At 43.8% G+C, this 24,356-nt stretch overlaps 1 protein-coding gene across 2 annotated transcripts; it reads left to right on the forward strand.

Annotated features, from left to right (window-relative positions):
• Positions 1-205: 205 nt before the first annotated feature.
• ZNF343 (zinc finger protein 343) lies at positions 206-23,603 on the forward strand. Of its 2 annotated transcripts, none has more exons than XM_010379010.2 (7): positions 206-496; positions 2,091-2,271; positions 2,520-2,606; positions 9,831-10,096; positions 10,282-10,340; positions 11,032-11,158; positions 20,765-23,603. In XM_010379010.2, exons 4-7 carry the CDS (start codon positions 9,979-9,981, stop codon positions 22,258-22,260), a joined length of 1,800 nt encoding a protein of 599 aa, XP_010377312.1. In that variant the 5' UTR covers positions 206-496; positions 2,091-2,271; positions 2,520-2,606; positions 9,831-9,978; the 3' UTR covers positions 22,261-23,603. The 2 variants fall into 2 exon arrangements, with proteins under 2 accessions (XP_010377312.1, XP_030769795.1); XM_030913935.1 differs by having other exon boundaries at positions 20,768-23,603.
• Positions 23,604-24,356: the final 753 nt, after the last annotated feature.

The raw sequence follows: 24,356 nt of genomic DNA on the forward strand, positions 1-24,356 counted from the left end.
TTTTTTTTTTTTTTTTTTTTTTTTGAGACGGAGTCTCGCTCTGTCGCGAGCGAGTGCAGGCTGGAGTGCAGTGGCGCGATCTGGGCTCACTGCAAGTTCCGCCTCCCAGGTTCACGCCATTCTGCCTCAGCCTCCCGAGCAGCTGGGACTACAGCGCCCGCCACCACGCCCTGCTATTTTTTTGTATTTTTAATAGAGACGGGGTTTCACCGTGTTAGCCAGGATGGTCTCGATCTCCTGACCTCGTGATCTGCCCGCCTCGGCCTTCCAAAGTGTTGGGATTACAGGCGTGGAGCCACTGCGCCCAGCCCAGCATGGGTATTTTAAGAAGAGACGGAGAGGCTGTCACTGCAGTAGCCAATGTCCTGGAAAATTAACCGTTGCACGGCCCAGAAGCGTCTACGTGGCGGCCAATGGGAGCCGAAGCCTGCGAGGATGTTGGGAACTGTAGTTCTGGCGTAGGTCGACGGCCGAGTTCCTGGGCCCGCTGGCTCCGGTGAGCGCGGCCTCCGCGGCTCCTTGGCCCTAGGATGCCCTCTCTTGTGGGGAAATGAGGTTCGGGAAAAGCCGGGTGTAGGTTAGGACGCAGGGTAGAGTGTGGCCGATGGGGAGGGCGGGTTGGAGATATTTGGTTTTTGGAGGAGGGGGCGCGGCTCGCGGTGCTCATTGGGACGGGGCGATGGGGTGAGCCCCTGCTTGCCGGGACCTTCGCGGACCTTTTTTCCCTCGGGGGCACGAGAGTGACCGGGAATTCTATCGTCTGTCTTGTGAGAGTGACCTGGGATTCTAACGCCTGTCTTGAACGAGGCGGGATTATTCTGGGTCAACCGGTTTTCGAATAGGAAGCGCGGCCCCAGTCGTGCGTCCTGGGGTTTATTTGGGCTGTGGGGTTGAGTTCTGCCAGGGCCAAATGGACCAACATCCCCAAGGCTGGGATGGGGACGTGGCTAGGTCCGCACATCCCTGGGTGGTTTTTGGCTGGGGAGCGTTCTGAGTCCTGCATCTCCGAGTTTTTCTGTGTTTTGGGTGGGGCTGGATATGTCCCAAGTGGTGACGAGGGTGGTTAGGGGGAGGCCATCTCAGGCCTTGATGCTTGATGGACCTTGGTTTGTTAGGGGTTGCAGGGGTGGAAGTGGAGGTGAGCTAGACGTGGTCAGAATATTCTGAGAGGGTCTGGGCGAGTGTCTTGGGTCAGGAGTCCCTGGGGTTTTTAGGGAGGTGAGGGAGGTTTTGTCCTCTGATAATAGCGGGCTGTATCACTCTGACATACATCTAGGCAGTTTTTTTTTTAAATGGGGACAGGCCTTTTCTCTGGGACTTGTTGTCTCAAGGCGTGTCATGTGGGAGGTGCCCCCTGTGCTTTGTGGCAGAGATCCTGGGTTTGGTCGTCATCTGGGTGGCCCATCTGGCTGACTCCTTCTTTCCTGGACTGCTTTTCCCTCACACGTTAGGGCCAAACATCTGGTTTGGGGCTGTGAAGGGTTAGGTATGGTGGAGAACTCTGATGGCTTCTGGTCAACAATCCAAATCACTTCTGGCATATGGCGAGTTCTGGATATCAGGCGTTTAATTTTATTTTTAATTTTTTCGTAGGGGCAAATTTTAAACCTGCCCAGTAGAGCCATTCAGTGAACTGCCACAGACCTGTCACCAGATTCAACATTTGTTAACTCATGGCCAATTCTGTTTCATCTACATCCCCTAAACCCTATGTGTGGATACACTTTGAGAATTGTCAGACCCCATAGAGATTGGTCACTGCTGACATCATTACTGGCCCAGCTGGCTAAGGGTGTGGCGCTCCACAGCTAGACTTCAAATCTAGGCACTTTCTAGCATTGTCAATTTGAGGAAGGTATGTAACTCATGGAGCTTTGGGGAGGTAAAACTTGTGTGGTACCTGGAATTGTCTCTGGTATGTAGTCAGAGTTTAGTAAGTGTTAACTATTACTAATAATATTACAACTTGAGGCCCATAGGCATTAAAGGGATAAATATGTAATAGCAGCTTGTCAGGGCAGACTGTATTCTGATGTTCCCACATGGCTCTGTGCCCTAGAAGCTGTTTACATTATTCTCTTCTCTGACAGATCTGAGGCTTTCTTGTTAAAGGAAGAGGAGGCCTGCTCTTTTTTTTTTTTTTTTGAGACACAGTTTCACACTTGTTGCCTAGGCTGGAGTGCAGTGGTGCAATCTCGGCTCACCGCAACCTCAACCTCCCAGGTTCAAGCGATTCTCCTGCCTCAGCCTCCCAAGTAGCTGGGATTACAGGTAAGCGCGACTATGCCTGGCTAATTTTGTATTTTTAGTAGAGACGGGGTTTCTCCATGTTGGTCAGGCTGGTCTCAAACTTCCGACCTCAGGTGATCCACCTGCCCCAGCCTCCCAAAGTGCTGGGATTACAGGCATGAGCCACCGCTCCCAGCTGGCCCACTTATTTTAAACTTGGGGATTTCTAGCCTCCATATCTGGGTGCTAGGAGATAACCCCGAAATTCACACTGCCTGTTTCATCCTCAGGTCCACCTTCTCCAATACCTGCCTGCTGGGAGAGGACTATCTCTTGAGAAAGGAAGGACTTCTGTGCTCCTGAGAACCTCCTATCAGGTAGGTACCACTTACCTTTCACATTCCTATAGTGTCTTTTCTGCTCGAAACCATGGCTGAATTTCCTTTGCCCGTCTGACATCTTGTACCCTAAAGTGTCCAAATTGAGGCTCAAGGCCTTGCTTGTTTTTCTACAATAGTGGGGCGATTTTAAGGGCAAGGATCTCCACAGGGAATATTACCCCAGACTGGTACTCTCATTAAGGTTACCACCATCTTTGCCCCAGCCATATTTCATCCTGGCTGCTGGATTCCCAGGGATTTGTCAGCTACTGTGAAATAAAAAATGATGGTAAATACCATTTATTGGGCCATTGTTATCTGCCAGGCAACTGGGTTTATGGTGTCCATAATATTTTAAACTCTCAACAATTTGAAAGTTAGGAATCAAAACTCTGAATTGATAGAAGAAGTGGCATGTTACAGAGGTTAAGAAATTTACTTGTGTAATATGACTGGGTTGGGTAGAATTAGGATTTAGAACTTCTTTAGTTATCAACATTCTATAATCCCTGTTTCATTGAGCCCCCCGCCCCCTCATTTTCTTGTTTTTGCTGCTGGAGTATTTGGAAGGAAATCCTAGATACCACATAATTTTACCTAAAAATACTATCATACGCATTTCCAACAGAGAAGGACTGTTTGTTAAAAATGTAACCATAATATTACCACATTCAACAAAACCAACAGTAATTCCTTAATGTCTTAATTCTAGATTGTTTTAAAATCTGCCCATTTCTTCTAAAAAAGTGCCAGTGCTTAGTGCAAACTGTACACACTTAACAATTCAGGTAAGAAGTATAAGAGGGAGAAGTATCTGGAATTCAGCAAGGCCAGTTCTCCCTCTCCCTTTTCTCTTTACCTGTTGCTGATTTCTGTTAATGACTGTGTCTTCCACCCCTGGTCACCAATGGGAGCTCTGAGTCTTGCTTGCCACCTTGTTATTTCTGAAATTCTTATCCTTCTTTTTTTTTTTTTTTTTTGAACAAGAACTTATTTCTTAAAATTTACTTAAGGGATTAGAGCTGATATATAATAGAACATTTAATATAACATTTGGAGTTATGTTAACATAAAAATAGCTGTGGTCACAATTAGCATATACAATTCACTGCAAAGGTAAAAATACATGCTATCCTCTAGACAAGTCTTCCAAATGAAGTTAGAGTAGATGGGGTGAAACAGCAAGTGAACATGAAAGGATTGCACTTAGAAGAAAGTGGGACATAGCTAGGATATAAAAGAGACATACCTAATGCTAATCACTGCATTGTCCTACTGGCAAATTGCACATTTATTTTTAGAGTATATTCAATACACATATACATTGAGACTAGAGAATTTTCAAATATCTACCTTTGAAATATCCCTTTGTTTCTAACACATACATTATGGTATTAATGTAACAGCACTTAAAACCTGTACTTATTATTTAAAGCTTGTGTTCAAGAGATAAAAGAACATCATTCAGACAAAGCTCGTGTTCAAGAGATAAAAAAACGTCTATCACTATCTGCCTTAAATGCATCTCATCACGATCCATCAACTTTAATGAAATGGGTATTGAAGTTAAACTAACCAGTTTGTACAAACTATTGACTGAGAAAAAGCCCTTAAAAATTTAGGAAGAAATGAATAACAGAAGAGTTCACCCTGAGCTGCCACCTTTTAATTGTTAATGCAATGTATGTTAGAATATCATGCTAATGCACATCCTGGTAGCATGTATGATGGAAAAAAATAGGTTAATGCAAAAGATAATACGTTTGGCTTTGTAAAGTTTTGTTTTGACTTATATCTGTATGAATTCTGTTTATTGAGTCTGAAAAGGAACTGCTGTCAAGGACCGGTCCAAAGAAGAATTAGGCTGTTTAAGCCTGCTAGTTCATAACTTCTTTGAAATCGATGACAATGCCCAATTGTAGGCTAACCCTAAAACACTTGCCATTTTATGACTCCATATTCTTTTAATTTACAGAAAAGTACAAACTTTTTAAAAAGTAATCTTATCAGAGCAATATAATCTAACAATACCTATAATAGAAAGCTAGCCCAGTACATTTTTTTGAATTGAACTTTTATGTAGCTTATAACTTTGATATTGAAATTCTCATCCTTCTAATTAGTGATGGAGTCCTCTCAATTCTACCTTGGCATACCCCTTTATTCTTTTCCCCTCATCTCACTGCTGTGCTACCCAAATTTTCATCTCTTCTCCACCACTAGTTCACCTTCCACCCTGCCTTTTAAGTTGCTCCTCTGAAGAAAAAATAAAGATCATGCCACTCACCTACTCAAGTGGGCCATTTCTTATTACCTACCTTCAACTCTGTCCAAACTCAGTAATTACAGTGTGAAGCCACGTGTGGTGGCTCACGCCTGTAATTCTAGCACTTTGGGAGGCTAAAGGGATGGATCGCTTGAACTCAGCCTGGGCAACATGACAAAACCCCGTCTCTACTAAAAATAGAAAAATTAGCTGGGCATGAGGGTGCACACCTGTGGTCCCAGCTACTCAGGAGGCTGAGATGGGAGGATGGCTTGAGCCTGGAAAGTGGAGGTTGCAGTAAGCCGAGATCACACCACTGCACTCCAGCCTGGGTGTGGGCTCTGGAGACAGACTGCCTAGATTCAAAGCCCGTCTTCACCACACATTAGCTGTGTAACCTTGGAAACATTATTTCACTGTGTCTTCTACTCCTCATCTGTATAATGAGGAAAATAATAGTGCCCATCTCAGGGAGTTGTGCGGAAGAAATGTGGTAATTCCTATAAGGCCTGGCAGATAATTCCTATAAGGTAGTGCCTAGCACATAGTATATGCTTACTAAATATGAACTGTGATTGTTAATATTGATATCTGATTAATATCTGAATTATCTCTCAACTCACCTTTTCAGTCTTGTCCCTACCAGTTACTCCTTTTGTAGTAGTGCCCTTGTAGCTGTACGGGAATAGATTCCATTCTGTACTGTTTTACTCCTCTGTGCTTTTCTACTTGGCAATTGAACTCCTATTGATTTAGTCACACATTTACTCCATTGCAAAGCATGCCTTGATTTTCTCAGGCAAAGTTGTCCTCAGCTTCTTCTTTAGCACCAAACAACTTTTTATTTTTTTGGAGACGGAGTTTTGCTCTTGTTGCCCAGGCTGGAGTGCAATGGCGCAATCTCGGCTCACCACAACCTCTGCCTCCCGGGTTCAAGTTCCTGAGAAGCTGGGATTATAGGCATGCGCCACCATGCCTGGCTAATTTTGTATTTTTAGTAGAGATGGAGTTTCTCCATGTTGGTCAGGCTGGTCTCGAACTCCCGACCTCAGGTGATCCGCCTGTCCTGACCTCTCAAAGTGCTGGGATTAAAGGCATGAACCACCGCACATGGCTGATGGTAAGTCTTATCCTTCCAACTGCTCGAGGCAAAAATCTTAGAATTGTCTTGATTTTTCTTTTCATCTCGCAAATCACATACAGTAAAGAAATTCAGGATGTGATTGCTACTCACCACCTCTGCTGTGTCCACTTTTGTCCAAACCACCATTATCTCCCACCTGAATTATTTCAACAGCCTTTATGGGATTTCCTTGCCTCTCTCCTTGTCCCCTGTCCCCTTTGTCTGTTCCTAGTCTACCAGCCAGAGACATCTTTTAAAATGTAAATCCAAGCTTGTTATTCCTCTGCTCCAAATCCTCTAATGGCTTCTCATTTCCCTTCACATCAAAACCAGCATGCTCAAGACTGCACATGACCTGTGCCCTGGTACCGCTGTCCTTGACTGCTTTTAACTGCCACCACTGTGTCTCACACCCTCCTGCCACAGGGAACGTATTTCTGAAACAGCAGGGCTCACTCCTGCCCTAGGACCTTCAACGGGCTGGTTTCTTTCCTTACAGTTTTGTTGACACAGTGGCCCACATGAATCACTCCCTCACATTGTTCAAATCTCAAGTAATCACCTTTAAAAAGCTTTCCTTAAATACTCAATTTAAAATTGCAACTCCTCCAGTCTCTACCACTGGATCCTTCTGGTGCCCTCAGTACGTATCACCATCTGACATCTTGTGTCTTTTCTGAGCTATATTTTATTTTTGTCCATCTCCTTGCCCTTACCCCACTAAAATGGCAGCTACACGAGGGCTGGTATTTTTTCTGTTGCATTTGCAGCAGTATCCCAAATGTTGGAGCAGTCCTTAGCACACAGTGGGCACTGGTAATTATGGAACGATTGAATAGCTCAATCAGCAGCACGTAGAGCCAACTGGGAGGCATGGATAAGGAGTATTGGGGTGTGAAGGAGATCTGCAGAGACCCCAGTCAGGAGGCTCTTGCTGTTGTCTGAGCTTCCCAGCTGGTGTGGGATGATGGGAGGCAGCTCTGATGTGGACAGAATCTACAGGCCTTTGTAATTGGTTAGGCGTGGCAGGGAGGCATAGAGTCAGTGATGACCCAGAGGTCAAGTGTGGTGACGGAACTGGGAGTCTTGGAAGTGAAGAAGCTGAGGAAAGAAGGAGTAGCAGGTTAGGAAGAGAAGGAAAGGAGACTAGGTGTTTATGTGACAGCTTGCGGACTGCCCTGCTCACGGTGCTGCACACCTCAGCTGGGCTCTCCGTGACAGGGCGCTGTCATATTTCCCTGATATCTGCAAAGCTCATCCCAGTGCCTAGCTTGTAGCAGATGTTCAGTAAGTGTTTGCTGAAGTGAGATGTCCAGCAGGCAGGAGGAAACATGGTCTGGGAGCTATGTGGGGTGTTCTCGGATTCCTAGAAAAAACAAACAATAGCAAAATGATAACTATAGACAGTCGTTTGTAGCTTAGCTGACTTTTCATTTATAGGGTTACAGCATTTTCCAGCATTCTGAAGCCATTCCAGAGCTCCAGTATAAATAGGGTGAAGACTGTGGCTTTCTAGTGTCCATCACTAGATTCTACCCAAAGAGACAATTCTGACCATAGCTCACTGGCAAATCAAGTCACATGGTCACTCCTGAGTTCAACATGATAGGGTGTATACCTATAAGGAGTGGCCACACACTGGGGATGGAGAGTGAAACACGCTACTACAAGGACGCAAGCCCATAAACCCATTCTCACCCAGTCCTAGTCCCCACTATTGATTGGGCCTTCAAAGTGCTAAGATTTGTGGCTGTGCCTAGAACACATTTGGTAGCTGTGTAATCTTAAAGACAAATAAACCAACCTCTTGGTGCCCCAGTTTCCTCCTCTGTGAGATGGAAAGAATAGCAGCATCCATCTCTTGGCTGTGTTGTGAAAATTACCGGAAATCTGTACTTAGTAACCAGGCATGGTGGCTCATGCTTGTAATCCCAGTGCCTTGGGAGGCCAAGGCAGGCAGATCACGAGGTCAGGAGTTCAAGACCAGCTTGGCCAACATGGTGAAACCCCGTCTCTACTAAAAATTCAAAAATTAGCCGGGCGTGGTGGCAGGCACCTGTAATCCCAGGTTCTTGGGAGGCTGAGGCAAAAGAATCACTTGAACCCAGGAGGCAGAGGTTGCAGTGAGCCAAGATCGCAGCACTGCACTCCAGCCTGGGCAACAGAGCGAGACTCTGTCTCAAAAAAAAAAAAAAAAAAAGTTTGCACTTAAAGATCTTGCTTTATAAATGTTAGCTACAGATACTAGTGTTACTAGGAGAAAGGTTTTGTCAGCTTCAGCTACGTTGTACTGCAGGTATTATAGGTTGGCTTTAGCTTTGTATCATGACCTTTTACAATAGAACCACAGTCCCTTTGGGGACATGCTGTTCTCAGAACAAGAGAAATGGTGGAATTATGCAATGCTTAGAAACGGCATCGTTGCTTTTACTCACATTCATTTTCCAAGGCAAGTTACAAGGTCAAGCCTGATGTCTGGGACAGGGAAGTACCATCTTTTTATAGGGTAACAAATAATTGGGAATGATGATAAAATCTACCACAAAGGCCTCTTTTATCCTAATCACTAAAAGTAGATTAGCAAAAAGACTGAGATTCATTTCATCTTACAAGAAGCTTCACAGTTTAGTCAAGACAGTCATGTAAATAGAGAAATTGCAATATGGTATGATGCCCAGGTTGGACAGAAGAGGGAGTGGTCATCTCTGCCTATGGTATTGAGGGATGAATTACAAGAGCTGCTTAGAGACCCCAGCTAGACTCAGAAGGGTACTAGGCAACAATAGTAGTAGTAGTCATTTGGGCTGAAATCCTGGACAGTGTCTGAGGACCCTCTGAAGGTGGCATAACTCCTAATACCACCTGCCTTCTCTGGGACCACATCAGTGTAGGACTTTGATTTGCACCCATCAGGATACACAAATGCACATCTCTGGTAAGGTCATGTGGTAGACATGTATAGAAATGGAAGCTAGGAGGTTATCGCTTTAGAGTAATTGTGAGACCTGAAGCTCTCAACCTTAAGTAAGAAGGACTGACTTTTGATCTCCTAAACCCCTCAGAATACCAGGGACATAGGGATCTTTTTTTTTTTTTTTTTTCTTTTTTTGAGACAGAGTCTTACTCCTGTCGCCCAGGCTAGAGTGCAGTGGCACGATCTCAGCTCACTGCAGCCTCGACTCCCTGAGCTCAGGTGATCCTCCCACCTTAGCCTGCTGAGTAGCTAGGACTACAGGCATACCATCATGCCCTGCTAATTTTTGTATTTTTTGTAGAGATGGCATTTCGCTATGTTGCCCAGACTGGTCTTGAGCCCCTGAGCTTAAGCAATTAGCTTGCCTTGGCCTCCCAGAGTACTGAGATTACAGGTGTGAGCCACTGTGCCCATCCAAGACATAAGTAACTGAATATAGATGGAACCTTGGGTTGGGGCAGGGGAATCAGAAGCTGAGTTCTGCACGCCTGGATTGGTCTGCAGGAAACAGTCAGAGGCTCTTTCTCCATAGGCATTATGTTATATTCTGTCTTCTCTCTGACTCAGGCTTCAGGTAGTAGCAGAGACTGATCTGAAACATAGAGTTTGAATCTGAGGTACAGAGGCAGAAGAAGTAAGGTTTGAGAGCTAAGGGAGAGTGGCAGAACATAAGCACGAGGGCCTAGAAATGAAGGTAGAGTGAATGAAGGTAGAAAATCCAGAGAACCCTTGTAGATGGAGACTCTATGTTTGTTGAATGAGGAGGGTGTGAGAGGACAGGATCCCTGTTGAAGAGGCATAAGCCTAGGGCCCACAATAAAAGCCCCAGCAATAGCAAATTGCTTCTTCATCCCACAGGTCCTGGCTGCATGGAAACAAGATGAGCTTTTACAATTAAGGTTGGAAGAAGTCACCACAGGCAGCAGAACTCCATCTTGAGATGAAATAACATCTACCTGGACCTCTGGTAGAAACTCAAGGTTCACACTGGGCTGACTCTGGGGCCATGATGTTGCCTCATCCTTCAGCACTGGGAGATCAATACTGGGAAGAGATTTTGCTTTCAAAGAATGGGGAAAATGTAGAGACCATGAAGAAATTGATCCAAAATCATAAAGCGAAAGGTGAGAATTGTTGAGGGGCCAGAGAGATGAAGAGGGAGCCAAGTCTCCAGGTTCACCTGAAAATGCTTCAGAGGTCACCTCTGAGTAAAGTGACTACTTCCTTCATCCTAAGGTTCAAAAGGGCTGCTCAGGGAGCCTGGGGGGTGGAGGGTCTGGTTTCTCATAGCTTCTTTTTCTTTCACTAGGCTTGTCTTCTAATGATACTAACTGGCCCCAGGAAAAGGAGGGAAAGGCCCAAATAGTGGTGAGTTGGGATTACGTTTTTTTTTTCCCCCCTGAAGTGCTGGCTCATTTCCCAGAGAACAGACATATATTCTCTTTCTTGGGAAGGGAAAAGGCGGTCACCATCTGGGTAGATGAGTGAAGCATTAGGCTTTCTTGAAAAAAGTTGCTAAAGCACATAGCAAAGACAGGGATTTTATAGTTCCCATTTAGTAACCTGAGCTTTTAAGAAATGCTCATTCCAGACCCCATCTGTTCACTCCCATTTTTCTCTGTAATCAAAGTTTTCTTCCATTCTTTCTAAATCTTTACCATCCCTGCTACCCAGCACAAGCCCTAAGTCTGTGATGCTTTTGTTCCTTCTGCAGCCCATTCTCTGCTGTTTTATCTCTGAATTCCTTCATTATGAATTCTCAAGGTCACTGTCCTAAACACAGCCTGAGGTTTACAAAGTAATTCACAAATCATTTCTCCAGTGAAATCATACATGTCAAGGGCCTAGAATGTGTTCTGTGCTTAGTCATGCTCCTCACAGGTTTTAACAGAAAACTAGGCACACAGTAGTGTTCAGAACTTCTTCATATGGAGAACCATATATTCTGATGAATTACATCAACTTGCATATCCAGGCTCTCCAGGGTCACCAGCTGTGCTCCACACACAGGGAAGATTGATGGTGGCTTGCTATACATTAATTTACTGGTTGTTTGTAGGTACCAGTTACATTCAGGGATGTGGCTGTGATCTTCACAGAAGCAGAATGGAAGAGACTGAGTCCAGAGCAGAGGAATCTATACAAAGAAGTGATGCTGGAGAATTACAGGAATCTTCTCTCATTGGGTGAGGCTGTGTTCTTTCCTTTCCTTCATTAATTCAGTAGCAATTTACTGATCACCTACTATGTACCACAAAAAAGTATACTAGATATTTACAACACATTAGTAAACAAAATCGTAATCCCTGCCTCCCTGGGGCTTACTTTTTAGTATAAGGAGACAGACAACAAACCAAAAGCTTCATATACAGGGATATTATAATACGGTATGTTAAAAGGTGATAAGTGCAACTTAGTAAAAAATAATGATATAAGGCAGGATAAAGGGATATTGGGTGTGTTAGGGTGGCTGGCTGAATTTTAAAACTGGGTATTTGAAATCATTGAAGAAGTAATATATGGCTAAAGACATAATGTGGTGAGGAGGTTAGAACTGTAGGTATCTAGGGTAAGAGCATTTCAGGTGGAGGGAATTATTGACACGAAGACCTTAATGAAGGGATGTACCTGCCCAATACATGAAGCTTCAAGGAGGCCAGTGAGGCTGGGGGCATGGTTTGCAAGGGGGAGAATAGGGAGAGATACAGCTCTGTGATGTAAGTTAAAATTAAGAGTCAAGTTTATTGTGGTTTGGGGGTTTCATAAACCATGTTTTTTTCTTTTTCGTTTGTTTGCAAACCTCAACGAGGTCAGGAGATCGAGACGATCCTGGCCAACATGGTGAAACCCCGTCTCTACTAAAAATACAAAAATTAGCTGAGTGTGGTGGCATGTGCCTGTAATCTCAGCTACTTGTGAGGCTGAGGCAGGAGAATCGCTTGAACCAGGGAGTCGGAGGTTGCAGTGAGCTGAGATCATGCCCATTGCACTCCAGCCTGGTGACAGAGTGAAACTCAGTCTGAAAAAATGAAAAATAAAAATAAAAAAATTATTTAAATCTGGGTTGATAAATGTCAATTGCATCATAACTCTAGATGAGGGATTGGCCAACTTTTTCTGTAAAGGGCCAAACAATAACTGTTTTTGCAGGTGATAAGGCCTCTGTAACAACCCTTAACTTGCCATTGAGTTGTAGCCATAAACAATACACAAACGAATGAGCGTGGATATGTTCCAATAAAACTTTATAGACACTGAAATTTGAATTTAATATTATGTTTATGTATCATGAAATATTACTACTCTTTTTACTTTTTTCTAGCCACTTAAAAATGTAAAAACCATTCTTAGCTTGTAGGTGATACAAAAACAGAGGACTGGATTTAGCTTGTGGGCAGTCATTTTCCACTCCTTATTCTAGATCAGTGCTGTCTAGTAGAAATATAATGTGAGCCACATAGGTAATTTTAAATTTCCTAGTAACCACATTTTTACAAGTGTAACTACAGGTGAAATCAACTTTAAGAATATATATATTATTTAACCCAATATATTAAAATATCATTTTAACATGAAATTAACATAAAAACTTATTAATTAGGTATTTTACTTTTTTTTTTGTACTGTGTTCAAAACCTGGTTGTATTTTACACTTAGAGCACATCTTAGTTCAGATTAGCCATGTTTCAAGTGTTCAGTAAACACATGGCCAGTGGCTGCTATACTGGAGCTTACTGTTCTAGATATTCCTATATTTCTTTTTTTTTTTTTTTTTTTTTTGAGACGGAGTCTTGCTTTGTCACCCAGGCTAGAGTGTGGTGGCGTGATCTCGGCTCACTGCAAGCTCTGCCTTCCGGGTTCACGCCATTCTCCTGCCTCAGCCTCCCATATAGCTGGGACTACAGGTGCCCGCCACCACACCCGGCTGATTTTTTGTATTTTTAGTAGAGACGGGGTTTCACCGTGTTAGCCAGGATGGTCTCAATCTCCTGACCTCATGATCCGCCCGCCTCGGCCTCCCAAAGTGCTGGGATTACAGGCGTGAGCCACCGCGCCCGGCCTATATTCCTATATTTCTAGATAAAACATGTAGAGAAGAATCACATTTTTGGAGACACAAACCAGTTTCAGGGAGGAGTTTCTTCGGGAGTTTGCTCCAAATGGCATGGCTGTTTTCCTGATATGATTTAATCAGATTTACCTTATTCCATTTTCATCTTCTTTGATGTGTTTTGATCTGATTCTCTCTGGTTTGAACTAGCTCCCATCTGACCTGGCTCCATTTAAATCAGTGTAGATTCATCCATTTCGGACTGGTTCTGTGTGGGCTGTTTTTCTTTTAAAAAAAAAGATTGATAATTTTTGTGAATGGTTTAGTGTGTTTTGATTTGGTCTTAGCTACTTAGTCCAACTAGGTTTTGTTTTTATTTTTCTCTGGTCATACTGTTTTCTCTCCCACTGTTAATACATATAACTGATTCAGAGGAAAATATTAAAAATGACCTGGTTCATAGCCAAGTGTGGTGGCGGGCACCTGTAATCCCAGCTACTCAGGAGGCTGAGGCAGGAGATTCACTTGAACCCAGGAGGTGGAGGTTGCAGTGAGCCGAGATCATGTCATTGCACTCCAGCCTGGGGAACAAGTGCAAAACTCCATCTCAAACAAACAAACAAATAAACAAAAAACCCATAAAACAACAAACAAACAAATGACCTAGTTCAAATGAATCTTGATATTGAAAACCTGGGTCCCAATTGCATTCCTTGAAATTGTTTGCTTTGTCTTGCTTGACACCGTAATGTTCCACAGTTTCCAGCCTCTTACGTCTCTCTTTTGGGCTATTCTCTTTCTTCTTTTTCTTTTCTTTGGACCGCAGGGGTCCATAGGAGTTAGTGTCACATACTCCTTTTCCGTGTTTATATTTACACCCTTTAACAATTTGTGAACTTTAACGATTTTCCCCATCACATATTATAACGAACCCATTATCTACTGCTGTCTCACCTGTGCTTCATCCCCGTATTCCTCCTTGCCTGCAACCACAAGTTTATTCTTAAAGTTATAAAAGCTTGAGAGCATCCCATTTTTCCTCCTAAACCAGTCTCTTTCTCTTTCTTTCTTTCTTTTCTCTTTCTCCTTTCTCCTTTTTTCCCTTTTTCCCCTTTCCGTTTTCCTTTTCTTTCCTTATTTTATTTTATTTCTTTTTTTTCAGACAGAGTTTTGCCACGTTGCCCAGGCTGGTCTGGAACTCCTAGGCTTAAGCAATCCACCCAGCCTGGCCTCCCAGAGTGCTGGGATTACGGGTGTGAGCCATGTTGCTCAGCCCAAATCTCTTTTTCTCTCTTTCTTAACATATTCATGTTAATGTCTTTTCTTCAAGGGCATTGTTAGAAATAAATGGGCCAGTTCTTTCTGAAATAATCTTTAAAGCCTTCACAGGGGAGATAATTTAATAAGCTTAGACCAGATAATACTGTGATAACCCCAATACTTATAATAGCCGATGTTCATTTCTCACTTACATTACTTCTTGGTTACTTCAGGTGTGGTTCAACTCTCTTGGTTCTGGGATCCAAGCAAAAGGAGCAGTTTCTGTCTGGATCATGGGGTTCTCAAGGTATAGGGAAAAAGAGCAATGATGGGACCACATCGTGGCTCTTAAAACTTGTTTGAAAGTGCACTGACTTTCCGCTAACCTTCATTGGCCAAAGCAAATCCCACAGCTAAGTCTGATGTCACTGTGGTGGGAAAGATAATCCTTCTTCAGAGATGGGCTCAGTGGGGAGGAACAGCAGATTTTGTGACCAAAATACCATTTGCTGCAAGAGGGTAGCTTAGGCTGAATCTTAGAAATAAGGGTTCATGGCCGGGCGCAGTGGCTCAAGCCTGTAATCCCAGCACTTTGGGAGGCCAAGACGGGCAGATCATGAGGTCAGGAGATCGAGACCATCCTGGCTAACACGGTGAAACCCCGTCTTTACTAAAAAATACAAAAAACTAGCCGAGTGAGGTGGCGGGCGCCTGTAGTCCCAGCTACTCGGGAGGCTGAGGCAGGAGAATGGCGTGAACCCAGGAGGTAGAGCTTGCAGTGAGCTGAGATCCGGCCACTGCACTCCAGCCTGGGCGACAGAGCGAGACTCCGGCTCAGAAAAAAAGAAATAAGTGTTTGTAGGGCTGATAGGTCAAGGAGGAACACGAATTACCTAGACTTGATAGTTACTAACACATTGCCCGCTTGCATTATCATTCACTTCTCCCTTTCTGGCCAAATTATTTCAAAGTTAATTCTAAATATCATGACACCCTTAAATATACCACATTTCTCTAAAAAGTGAAAATGGATTCTTACATAACCACAATACCATTACTACATTCAACAAAGTTAATGGTATCATCTAATACCAAATCTGTGTTAAAATTTCTTTGATTAAAAAAAAAACTATATATATTTTGAGACAGGGTCTCACGTCTGTCATCCAGGCTGGAGTACAGTGGCATGATCATAGCTCACTGTAGCCTCAACTTCCTGGGCTCAGGTGATTCTCCCACCTCAACCTTCCTAGTATCTGGGACTACAGGTGCATGCCACAATGCCAGCTAATTGTTTGTATTTTTAGTAGAGACAGGGTTTTGCCATGTTGCCCAGGCTGGTCTTGAGCTCCTGGTCTAAAGTGATCCACCTGCGTGGGCGTCCCGAAGTGCTGGGATTACAGGTGTGAGCCACAATGCCTGACCTCAAAAAATATTTTTATAGATTAAAATCAGGTTGTCGGCCGGGCGCGGTGGCTCAAGCCTGTAATCCCAGCACTTTGGGAGGCCGAGGCAGGTGGATCACGAGGTCAGGAGATCGAGACCCTCCTGGCTAACACGGTGAAACCCCGTCTCTACTAAAAATACAAAACACTAGCCGGGGGCGGTGGCGGGCGCCTGTAGTCCCAGCTACTCGGAGGCTGAGGCGGGAGAATGGCGGGAACCCGGGAGGTGGAGCTTGCAGTGAGCCGAGATCGCGCCACTGCACTCCAGCCTGGGCGACACAGCGAGACTCCGTCTCAAAAAAAAAAAAAAAAAAAAAAAAATCAGGTTGTCATTTATCCCTAAGGTAATTCAAAAAGTTAACATGTCCCAATAAAAAAGTGAAATTCTTTTGTGAAATTCACATGGAAAAATAAAGGTGGAAAAATAACCAAGAATACACTGAAAAATAAAAGCCATAACAGGGTACTATCCTTATCAGACACTAAAGTATGCTACAAAACCTTTAGAATTAAAATGTGTCCTTTGAGTTGAAGCTGTAAGCAGAAAATAAGAAAACATTGTGGTGCTGGCCCATGACTAGACAAATAGACCAGTGGAATCAGGGAGCAAGGCAGGAAGTCAACCCAAGTACTTATGGAAGTTTGGTATGTGATGAAGGTGGCATCTCAAATCCCTGCAGTAAAGATGGACATTTTAATAAATCGGGTTAGGCAACTAGATATCCATCTGGAAAAACATAACATTGGACCATATACCACACACCATATACAAGAAAAATCCCAAATGACTAGATCTCAATGTAAAAAATTAAACCGTAAACATACTAGGATAGAATGGGGGTAAATATTCTATCACCTGGACATAGTAAAAGGTTTTCTAAATTTGACTAAAAACCCAGATGCCTAGAGGAGAAGAGTGATAAGTTTGACGCTGTAAGCAAAGTCAAAAGGAAGGACAAATTTCCAGGAAATACCTACCACATATAGTATATCACATATAAAGAGTTATTTTCCATAATATAGAATGAATCTTTTTTTTTTTTGAGACGGAGTCTGGCTCAGTCGTCCAGGCTGGAGTACAGTGGCCGGATCTCAGCTCACTGCAAGCTCCGCCTCCCAGGTTCACGCCATTCTCCTGCCTCCGCCTCCCAAGTAGCTGGGACTACAGGCGCCCGCCTCGTCGCCTGGCTAGTTTTTTGTATTCTTTAGTAGAGACGGAGTTTCACCGTATTAGCCAGGATGGTCTCCATCTCCTGACCTTGTGATCCGCCCGTCTCGGCCTCCCAAAGTGCTGGGATTACAGGCTTGAGCCACCGCGCCCGGCCTATAGAATGAATCTTAAAATTCAAACAGAAGAACCCTAAAACCAGATAGGAAGAAAATAGGCAAAAAAACACCTGAATAGACAATTCACAAAATAAAATATAACATTGTCCCTTAAATGTTTGAAAAGGTGTTCAATTTCACTTCTAATTAGATTAATGCAAATTAAAACTACACACCATTCTTATCATTGGCAGCATTTCGAAAAGTTGACAGAACACTTGGCAAAGCTGAGGGATATAGGCAACATTATACACTGCAGATGGCAATGCAGAAATGCTACAGCTATTGTGGAGGGAAATTTGGCAACATGTAACAGAACTATATATGTGTATGCTTTGACCTGGCAATCCTACCTATAGGAATTTACCCTGAAGATTCATCTCCAAAGATAGTACACTTGCACAAGGTTATTCATTATAGCATTGTTTCTTTATAAAATATTAGAGTAACCTAATTGCCCTTATGTAGTAAATTGGTTGAAGAAGTTATGAGACATCTTTCCAAAATGGGGAAGAGCTCCTCTGAACTGATAGGGAGTACATTCTAGGATCTATTAAGTGAAAAGAGCCAAGTGCAAAGAGTATTTTTAAAAGTGAGAAATTATAAGCATATGCATATCTGTTTCTTCTTCTTCTTTTTTTTTCCCCACAAAGTAATACAGGGTTAATAAACCAGAAACTAATGAAATGGGTTAGCTGTGAGGTTATATGGGAATTTGGCTGGAAGGCTATGGAAAGGAGAGGCATGTCCTTTCTGAATAGTTTTGCACTTTTGGAGCATATTAGTGTTTAAATACTCAAAGAAAGGAATTAAATCAACAAAGAGAGGGAAAATCCCTAAAATGGAATACCAAGAGAAACAAATCTACCTAACTGTTTCAAAATAATAATACGACCACAGGTAAAAGGGGAAAACAACCCATTTAACAGAGAGCCTTGACCATACTCCATAGGAAAATGAGGACTGGCAAACTAGGGCCCACAGGCCAAATCTGTCTCACTGCCTGTTTTTGTAAATAAAGTTTTTTTGGAACAATGAATTATTTATGGCTGCTTTTGTTATACAATGGCAGAGTTAAGCAGTCATGATAGAGACCATGTCGCCTACAAAGCCTAAAATATTTACTCTTTGGTTCTTTGCAGAAAAAATTGGCCAACTCCTTCTCTATTGACAAAGAACCGCATACAAATCTTGAACTATATAGACTATATTTTGTATATTGTGTTTTGTAAGGATGTGGGTCAACAATTCTGAAACTATATTCCTTGCATTTTTTTTTTTTTTTTTTAAGACAGAGTTTCGCTTTTGTTGCCCAGGCTGGAGTGCAATGGTGCTATCTCGGCTCATCACAACCTCTGCCTCCCGGGTTCAAGAGATTCTCCTGCCTCAGCCTCCCAAGTAGCTGGGATTACAGGCATGTGCCACCACGCCTGGCTAATTTTGTATCTTTTGTAGATGGGTTTCTCCATGTTGGTCAGGCTGTTCTAGAACTCCCGACCTCAGGTGATCTGCCTGCCTCAGCCTCCCAAAGTGCTGGGATTACAGGCGTGAGCCACTGCACCTAGCCTTATTCCTTGCATTTTAAGATTAAGCAAATGAGTAAATACATTGATGATGCAAGCCAGATCTCTCAACTATATAGTTCTTTAGAAATATATACTGAATTATTGGCCGGGTGCGGTGGCTCACACCTGTAATCCCAGCACTTTGGGAGGCCGAGGCGGGTGGATCACGAGGTCAGGAGATCGAGACCAACCTGGCTAACACGGTGAAACCCTGTCTCTACTAAAAATACAAAAAATTAGCCGGGCGTGGTGGTGGGCGCCTGTAGTCCCAGCTACTCGGGAGGCTGAGGCAGGAGAATGGTGTGAACATGAGAGGCAGAGCTTGCAGTGAGCCGAGATGGTGCCACTGCACTCCAGACTGGGAGAGAGAGCGAGACTCCGTCTCAAAAAAAAAAAGAAATATATACTGAATTATTATACAGCAAAAGGGGATGATAGAAAGCAGAGTTCCTCAAAATGGCCTCAGTAAATCTAAATTATCTTTAGTGAAATGATGACACTTTGCTAGTAAGGCGTAGGGATTAGAATCATAATGAGTATACACGGGGTCCCTTTAACAGGGTGTTAAGTGTAAGGAGCCTTTGGTTCCAGTGTTTAACACAAAATAGACACAAATGAGATTTCTTCTCCTACTGAAATACTTCTCAGTGATGTAGGGTGTTACGTCACTGCCATATATATATTCAGACTGTAGTCTGAATGACCTGGTATGCTTCTAGATAAGCCAAAAAGATGGCAGCGAATCACAGTCAAAACATCAAGATAAAAAGTTCATGTCACAAAATACCAGAATGACCACAAGTCTTATAAGAGATGACTGGCCAGAAATAGAAACAAATAATGAGTTACTTTGAGAACCCAAGTAAACCAAATAAACCCAGGGAGTGCTCAGTGACAGCAAGCAGAGCCTGACAGCTGCTCAGAGCCTCACCCATGGCAAGGCTGCCAGAAGCAGCTTTGAGCACCTACGGACCAGTCTACACACAGCTATGTTCCTCTGGCAGTCCTGCAGTTCCAGCACTGGTGAGTGCCCTGTCAGAGCAACCAAAGGGAAAACACATTGTCAAAAACTAAAAGACCACAAAAGGTAAAAAAATCAAATGGCACAAATCATTTACTTAACAGGCAAGGAGACATAGCAGTGAAGAAATTCACTGTATAGTTTGGTGAGGGGGAAAAAATAAAAGGTTTTACTCTTAGGGAGCAGTTTCATGATGGTTATGCTAATTAAGGTTTGAAAACTAGCATTCTGGATAGGATAGGATGAGTTTTTAGGGACAGACACAGTTGATTATAAAGATTCCAGTGTTCCTTAGTTAGGCAGAAGTCTCTAGTTAGGCCCAGTAGGGTCTGGGGCCAAGTATGTGGTCATTTTTCAGCATCAATTGGATAGATCCTGTTGTGATGAAATGCAGCATCTAGTTTTGATATTTTGTAGGCAGGTGCTACTGTAAATGAAAAGTTTTTCTTTTTACTGATCTTTGAAAAGTGGAAAGAAAGGCAGATTTTGTTGTTTTGGCTTGATGCCAGAATCCTAAAATCATAGACCATGTCTTTCTTGTTCATTGTTGAATTCATAATACTTAGTAGAGAACCTAATACTTTGACATTTTCTAATAAGTCTTTGTTTACAGGTGGGTAGCCTGAAATTTATATTTGTTTTATATACAATAATTTCTTTAACCAGTATTCCATACACTTTCTCCTACATTCGGAAGCCCTCCAGACTGAGGGACTTTTTATGTCTATGAGACCCTTTTTTATATAATAAGAAAAGTCATAAGGGGATTTCCACACGTGTCATAGAGACCACTATCTCCAAGCAGAACAAAGAGTTGTGGACAGTATATACCAATGTGAATGTCTGTGGCTTAGGAGCAGGCTAACTATAATTGAAGTTGTTTACAGAACAGAATACTCACTTGAGAGGTTCCTGGTTTCTCAAGATATTTTTGGTGTGTATTTTCTGGATCGCAATAGAAAATGTGATGGAATATAAAGGAATCATTGCTCAGAAGCAACTTGTGTTGTACTTATACTGTCAATTACAGGTATGGCAGTAAAACATTCTCTGTCCTAAGACAAGGCAGAACAACTCAGCAGCCCTACTTATGGCTACTCTAACTGAAAACTTTCATTCTTCAGCAGAACCAAAGCCAGAAACCTACCCTTGTTCCTCCTGCCTTCTGGCCTTCTCCTGTCAGCAATTCCTCAGCCAGCATGTGCTTCAGATCTTCCTGGGCTTATGTGCAGAAAATCACTTCCATCCAGGGAATTCTAGCCCAGGGCATTGGAAACAGCAGGGGCAGCAGTATTCCCATCTAAGCTGTTGGTATGAAAATGCAGAAGGTCAGGAGAGAGGAGGTGGCTCCAAACCCTGGTCTCCAAGGACAGAGGAGAGAGAAACCTCAAGGGCATTCCCCAGCCCACTCCAAAGACAGTCAGCAAGTCCTAGAAAAGGCAACATGGTGTTAGAAATAGAACCTAGCTCAGCCCAAAGACCAAACCCTGTGCAGCCAGACACAGGCTTGAAGGAATCAGAAACCTTGAGATTTGGAGCAATCAACTGTAGAGAGTGTGAACCGGACCGTAGCCTGGAATCAAACTTTATTACAAACCCAAGAACCCTCTTAGGGAAGAAGCCCTACATTTGCAGTGATTGTGGGCGAAGCTTTAAAGATAGATCAGCCCTCATCAGACACCATCGTACACACTCGATGGAGAAGCCTTATGTGTGCAGTGAGTGCGGACGAGGTTTTAGCCAGAAGTCCAACCTCAGCAGACACCAGAGAACACATTCAGAAGAGAAGCCTTATTTGTGCAGGGAGTGTGGGCAAAGCTTTAGAAATAAGTCCATCCTCAAGAGACATCAGTGGACTCACTCAGAAGAGAAGCCCTATGTTTGCAGCGAGTGTGGGCGAGGCTTTAGTGAGAAGTCATCCTTCATCAGACACCAGAGGACACACTCCGGTGAGAAACCCTATGTGTGCCTGGAGTGTGGACGAGGCTTTTGTGACAAGTCAACCCTCAGAAAACACCAGAGGATACACTCGGGGGAGAAGCCTTATGTTTGCAGGGAGTGTGGGCGAGGCTTTAGCCAGAACTCAGATCTCATCAAACACCAGAGGACACACTTGGATGAGAAGCCTTATGTTTGCAGGGAGTGTGGGAGAGGCTTTTGCGACAAGTCAACCCTCATCATACACGAGCGGACGCACTCTGGAGAGAAGCCTTATGTGTGTGGTGAGTGTGGCCGAGGCTTTAGTCGGACATCACTCCTCCTTGTCCACCAGAGGACACACTCAGGGGAGAAGCATTATGTCTGCAGGGAGTGTAGGAGAGGTTTTAGCCAGAAGTCAAATCTCATCAGACACCAGAGGACACACTCAAATGAGAAGCCTTATATTTGCAGGGAATGTGGGCGAGGCTTTTGTGACAAGTCAACCCTCATTGTACATGAGAGGATACACTCAGGAGAGAAGCCTTACGTGTGCAGTGAGTGTGGCCGAGGCTTTAGCCGGAAGTCACTCCTCCTTGTCCACCAGAGGATACACTCAGGGGAGAAGCATTATGTTTGTAGGGAGTGTGGGCGAGGCTTTAGTCATAAGTCAAATCTTGTCAGACACCAGAGGACACACTGACGGGAGAAACCTGTGTATGCAGGGGTCATGAACAAGACCTGAGTGATCAGGCAAGCCTCATGTTACCCCAGAGACACACATGGGGAGTAGACCCTGTGTATGCAGATTGTGAGTGAAGTTCCGGAGATGTGTCGACCTTTATCAGGCATGGGAGGGACACGTTCAGGAGAGGAGCCTTATGAGTATAGAGTATGGGCAACTGTAGCCATCAGTCGGCCTTCAGCATGCACAAGAGGACACACTTAGGAGAGAAGTTTACGTGTAGGGACTGTGGGAAGGCTTTAGCAATAATCAACATTTACCAAACATCTAATGACCGCCTCAGGGGAAAGCACCCTTGTCTGGGGAGTGTTGGTGAGCATCAGCAAAAGAATGGACAGTCAGGCACAAGGTGGCCCTCCGGAAGGAGGTCTTTGTTTGCAGGATGTATGGGCAAAGCTTTTGTGATCACACACCACAGGGAGACTCTGCATGTGGGGACACTGTGGAGCTCTGCCCAGATGACCTTTTCATGGCTAACACCCCAGCTGCTTGAGAGAACTTGAGAGAACAGCATTGCTGCTGGCAATGATGCATTCCACTCCGGAACTCGCTCTCAGCCACAGGGAACTGCACACACCACAGGGGCTATGCATCTTTGCAGGGGTCGCTTCTGGCCCCAACGCTTGACTCAACGGGGACAACTCCAGAATGTCATTCCAGATCCAGAGATTCCCATCGAACTGAAGGATCACTGGATTGCAGACACGTTGCACATCAGCCTCTTCCTCTGCCCAGTCCTGCCCTCACTCCCCAGTGAATCCTCAATTTTCCATCTCATTGTTTCTCCAGAGAATTGATTCTAAGACATGTTAGGTATATAAGGAGTGTAGATAAGGCTTCAGCCACAAGTCACCCCTCAATAAGCCCCAGAGTATATAGAATAGAAATTCTGCACATGTCAGGAGAATGGACAGGGATTTAGGAAAAAGGCACACCTCATCAAAGAACAGCTTTTTTGGGACAAGCTTTACATGGGTGGGGAGGGAAAATGTGAAACATACTAGCAATAAGTTAAACCTCATCTTGTACTAAAGGAGGACACACTCAGGGAGAAGACTTATGTGGGCAGGGCTTGTGGGTGGAGCTTCATCCCGATGTCCCTCCTCAACTGACTTAGGAGGACAGAATCTTGCCACCCTAAGTCACTACCTCACTCACCTCTGAGGGGCTTTCAGGAGATGTCTTGACTCCCCCACGTACTCTGAATGTAAGCAAAGGTGGCAGTAACTGTTAAATAAGCATTCTTTTCTACTTCTTGGAATCGGAATTAAAAAGTAGGCTTTATTTAAGTAATCAAAAAATGATCAACTCATTTTATTTTCATATACCAGTTCTTTCCCATGTTTTCTTATCCCTTTGTTTTAGTTCAAAATTTCTTTAATAAGTTCAGGCTGTGTGGCTTGGCCACTCAGCTGACCGGAAAGGTGCAAGGAATTCAAATTCACAGTCAGGGTTTCCTGCATGAATTCAACCCTTGAGAATCAATCTAATAGATTTTTTGGAGAATCTGATCCTTTTCATGTGGAGGAGTGATTAGGTTCTAGAGACAGGCCAGTTGCAGGGAGGGGATTTTCCAGGTCTCCAGGGGCTGGGTTGCCTCTTCTCCAGACTGGTCACTTTCTTCAGCTTCTGTGAAAGCTTCCTTCCCTAGATATTCTCTTTCTCTCATTCTGTCTTTCTCTTTCTCTCCCCACCTCGCCCTCTCTCTTTTTCTTTCTTTCTGCAGGTGTCTTTGCTGAATACTTCTCTACTCCACTGAAGTTTTGCAGTCCTTAATGATCTGCTCAGTCCTCCAGTTCCAGGGACCCTTTAACCACATCCCCCCTGCAGCCTTCCAGATTTCAGGGGCAGGTCCTTTAACCATGCCCACACTGTTCTCGAGTCATGAGTCATTGCTTTGGGCCTCTTACCTACTCCCCATGTCAGATCAACAATAATAGATGTAAAGACTCCTAAGCATAGCTCCGATACCATGTCCCCTTGGCCCTCTAATTCTAGGGCCCAGTCCTGCTAATGATACCCACACATCATCCCTCTAATAACTGGTCTGAGAC

Source organism: Rhinopithecus roxellana, chromosome 13 (assembly GCF_007565055.1).
Source record: "Rhinopithecus roxellana isolate Shanxi Qingling chromosome 13, ASM756505v1, whole genome shotgun sequence".
Lineage (NCBI taxonomy): Eukaryota > Metazoa > Chordata > Mammalia > Primates > Cercopithecidae > Rhinopithecus > Rhinopithecus roxellana.

Bases quoted from the DNA above. Each gene is read 5' to 3' on its own strand.
- ZNF343 (XM_010379010.2), top strand. From the start codon at position 9,979: ATGATGTTGCCTCATCCTTCAGCACTGGGAGATCAATACTGGGAAGAG. The intron at 10,097-10,281 runs GTGAGAATTGTT...TTCTTTCACTAG, and splicing joins CCAAAATCATAAAGCGAAAG to GCTTGTCTTCTAATGATACT. The intron at 11,159-20,764 runs GTGAGGCTGTGT...TTCATTCTTCAG, and splicing joins CAGGAATCTTCTCTCATTGG to CAGAACCAAAGCCAGAAACC.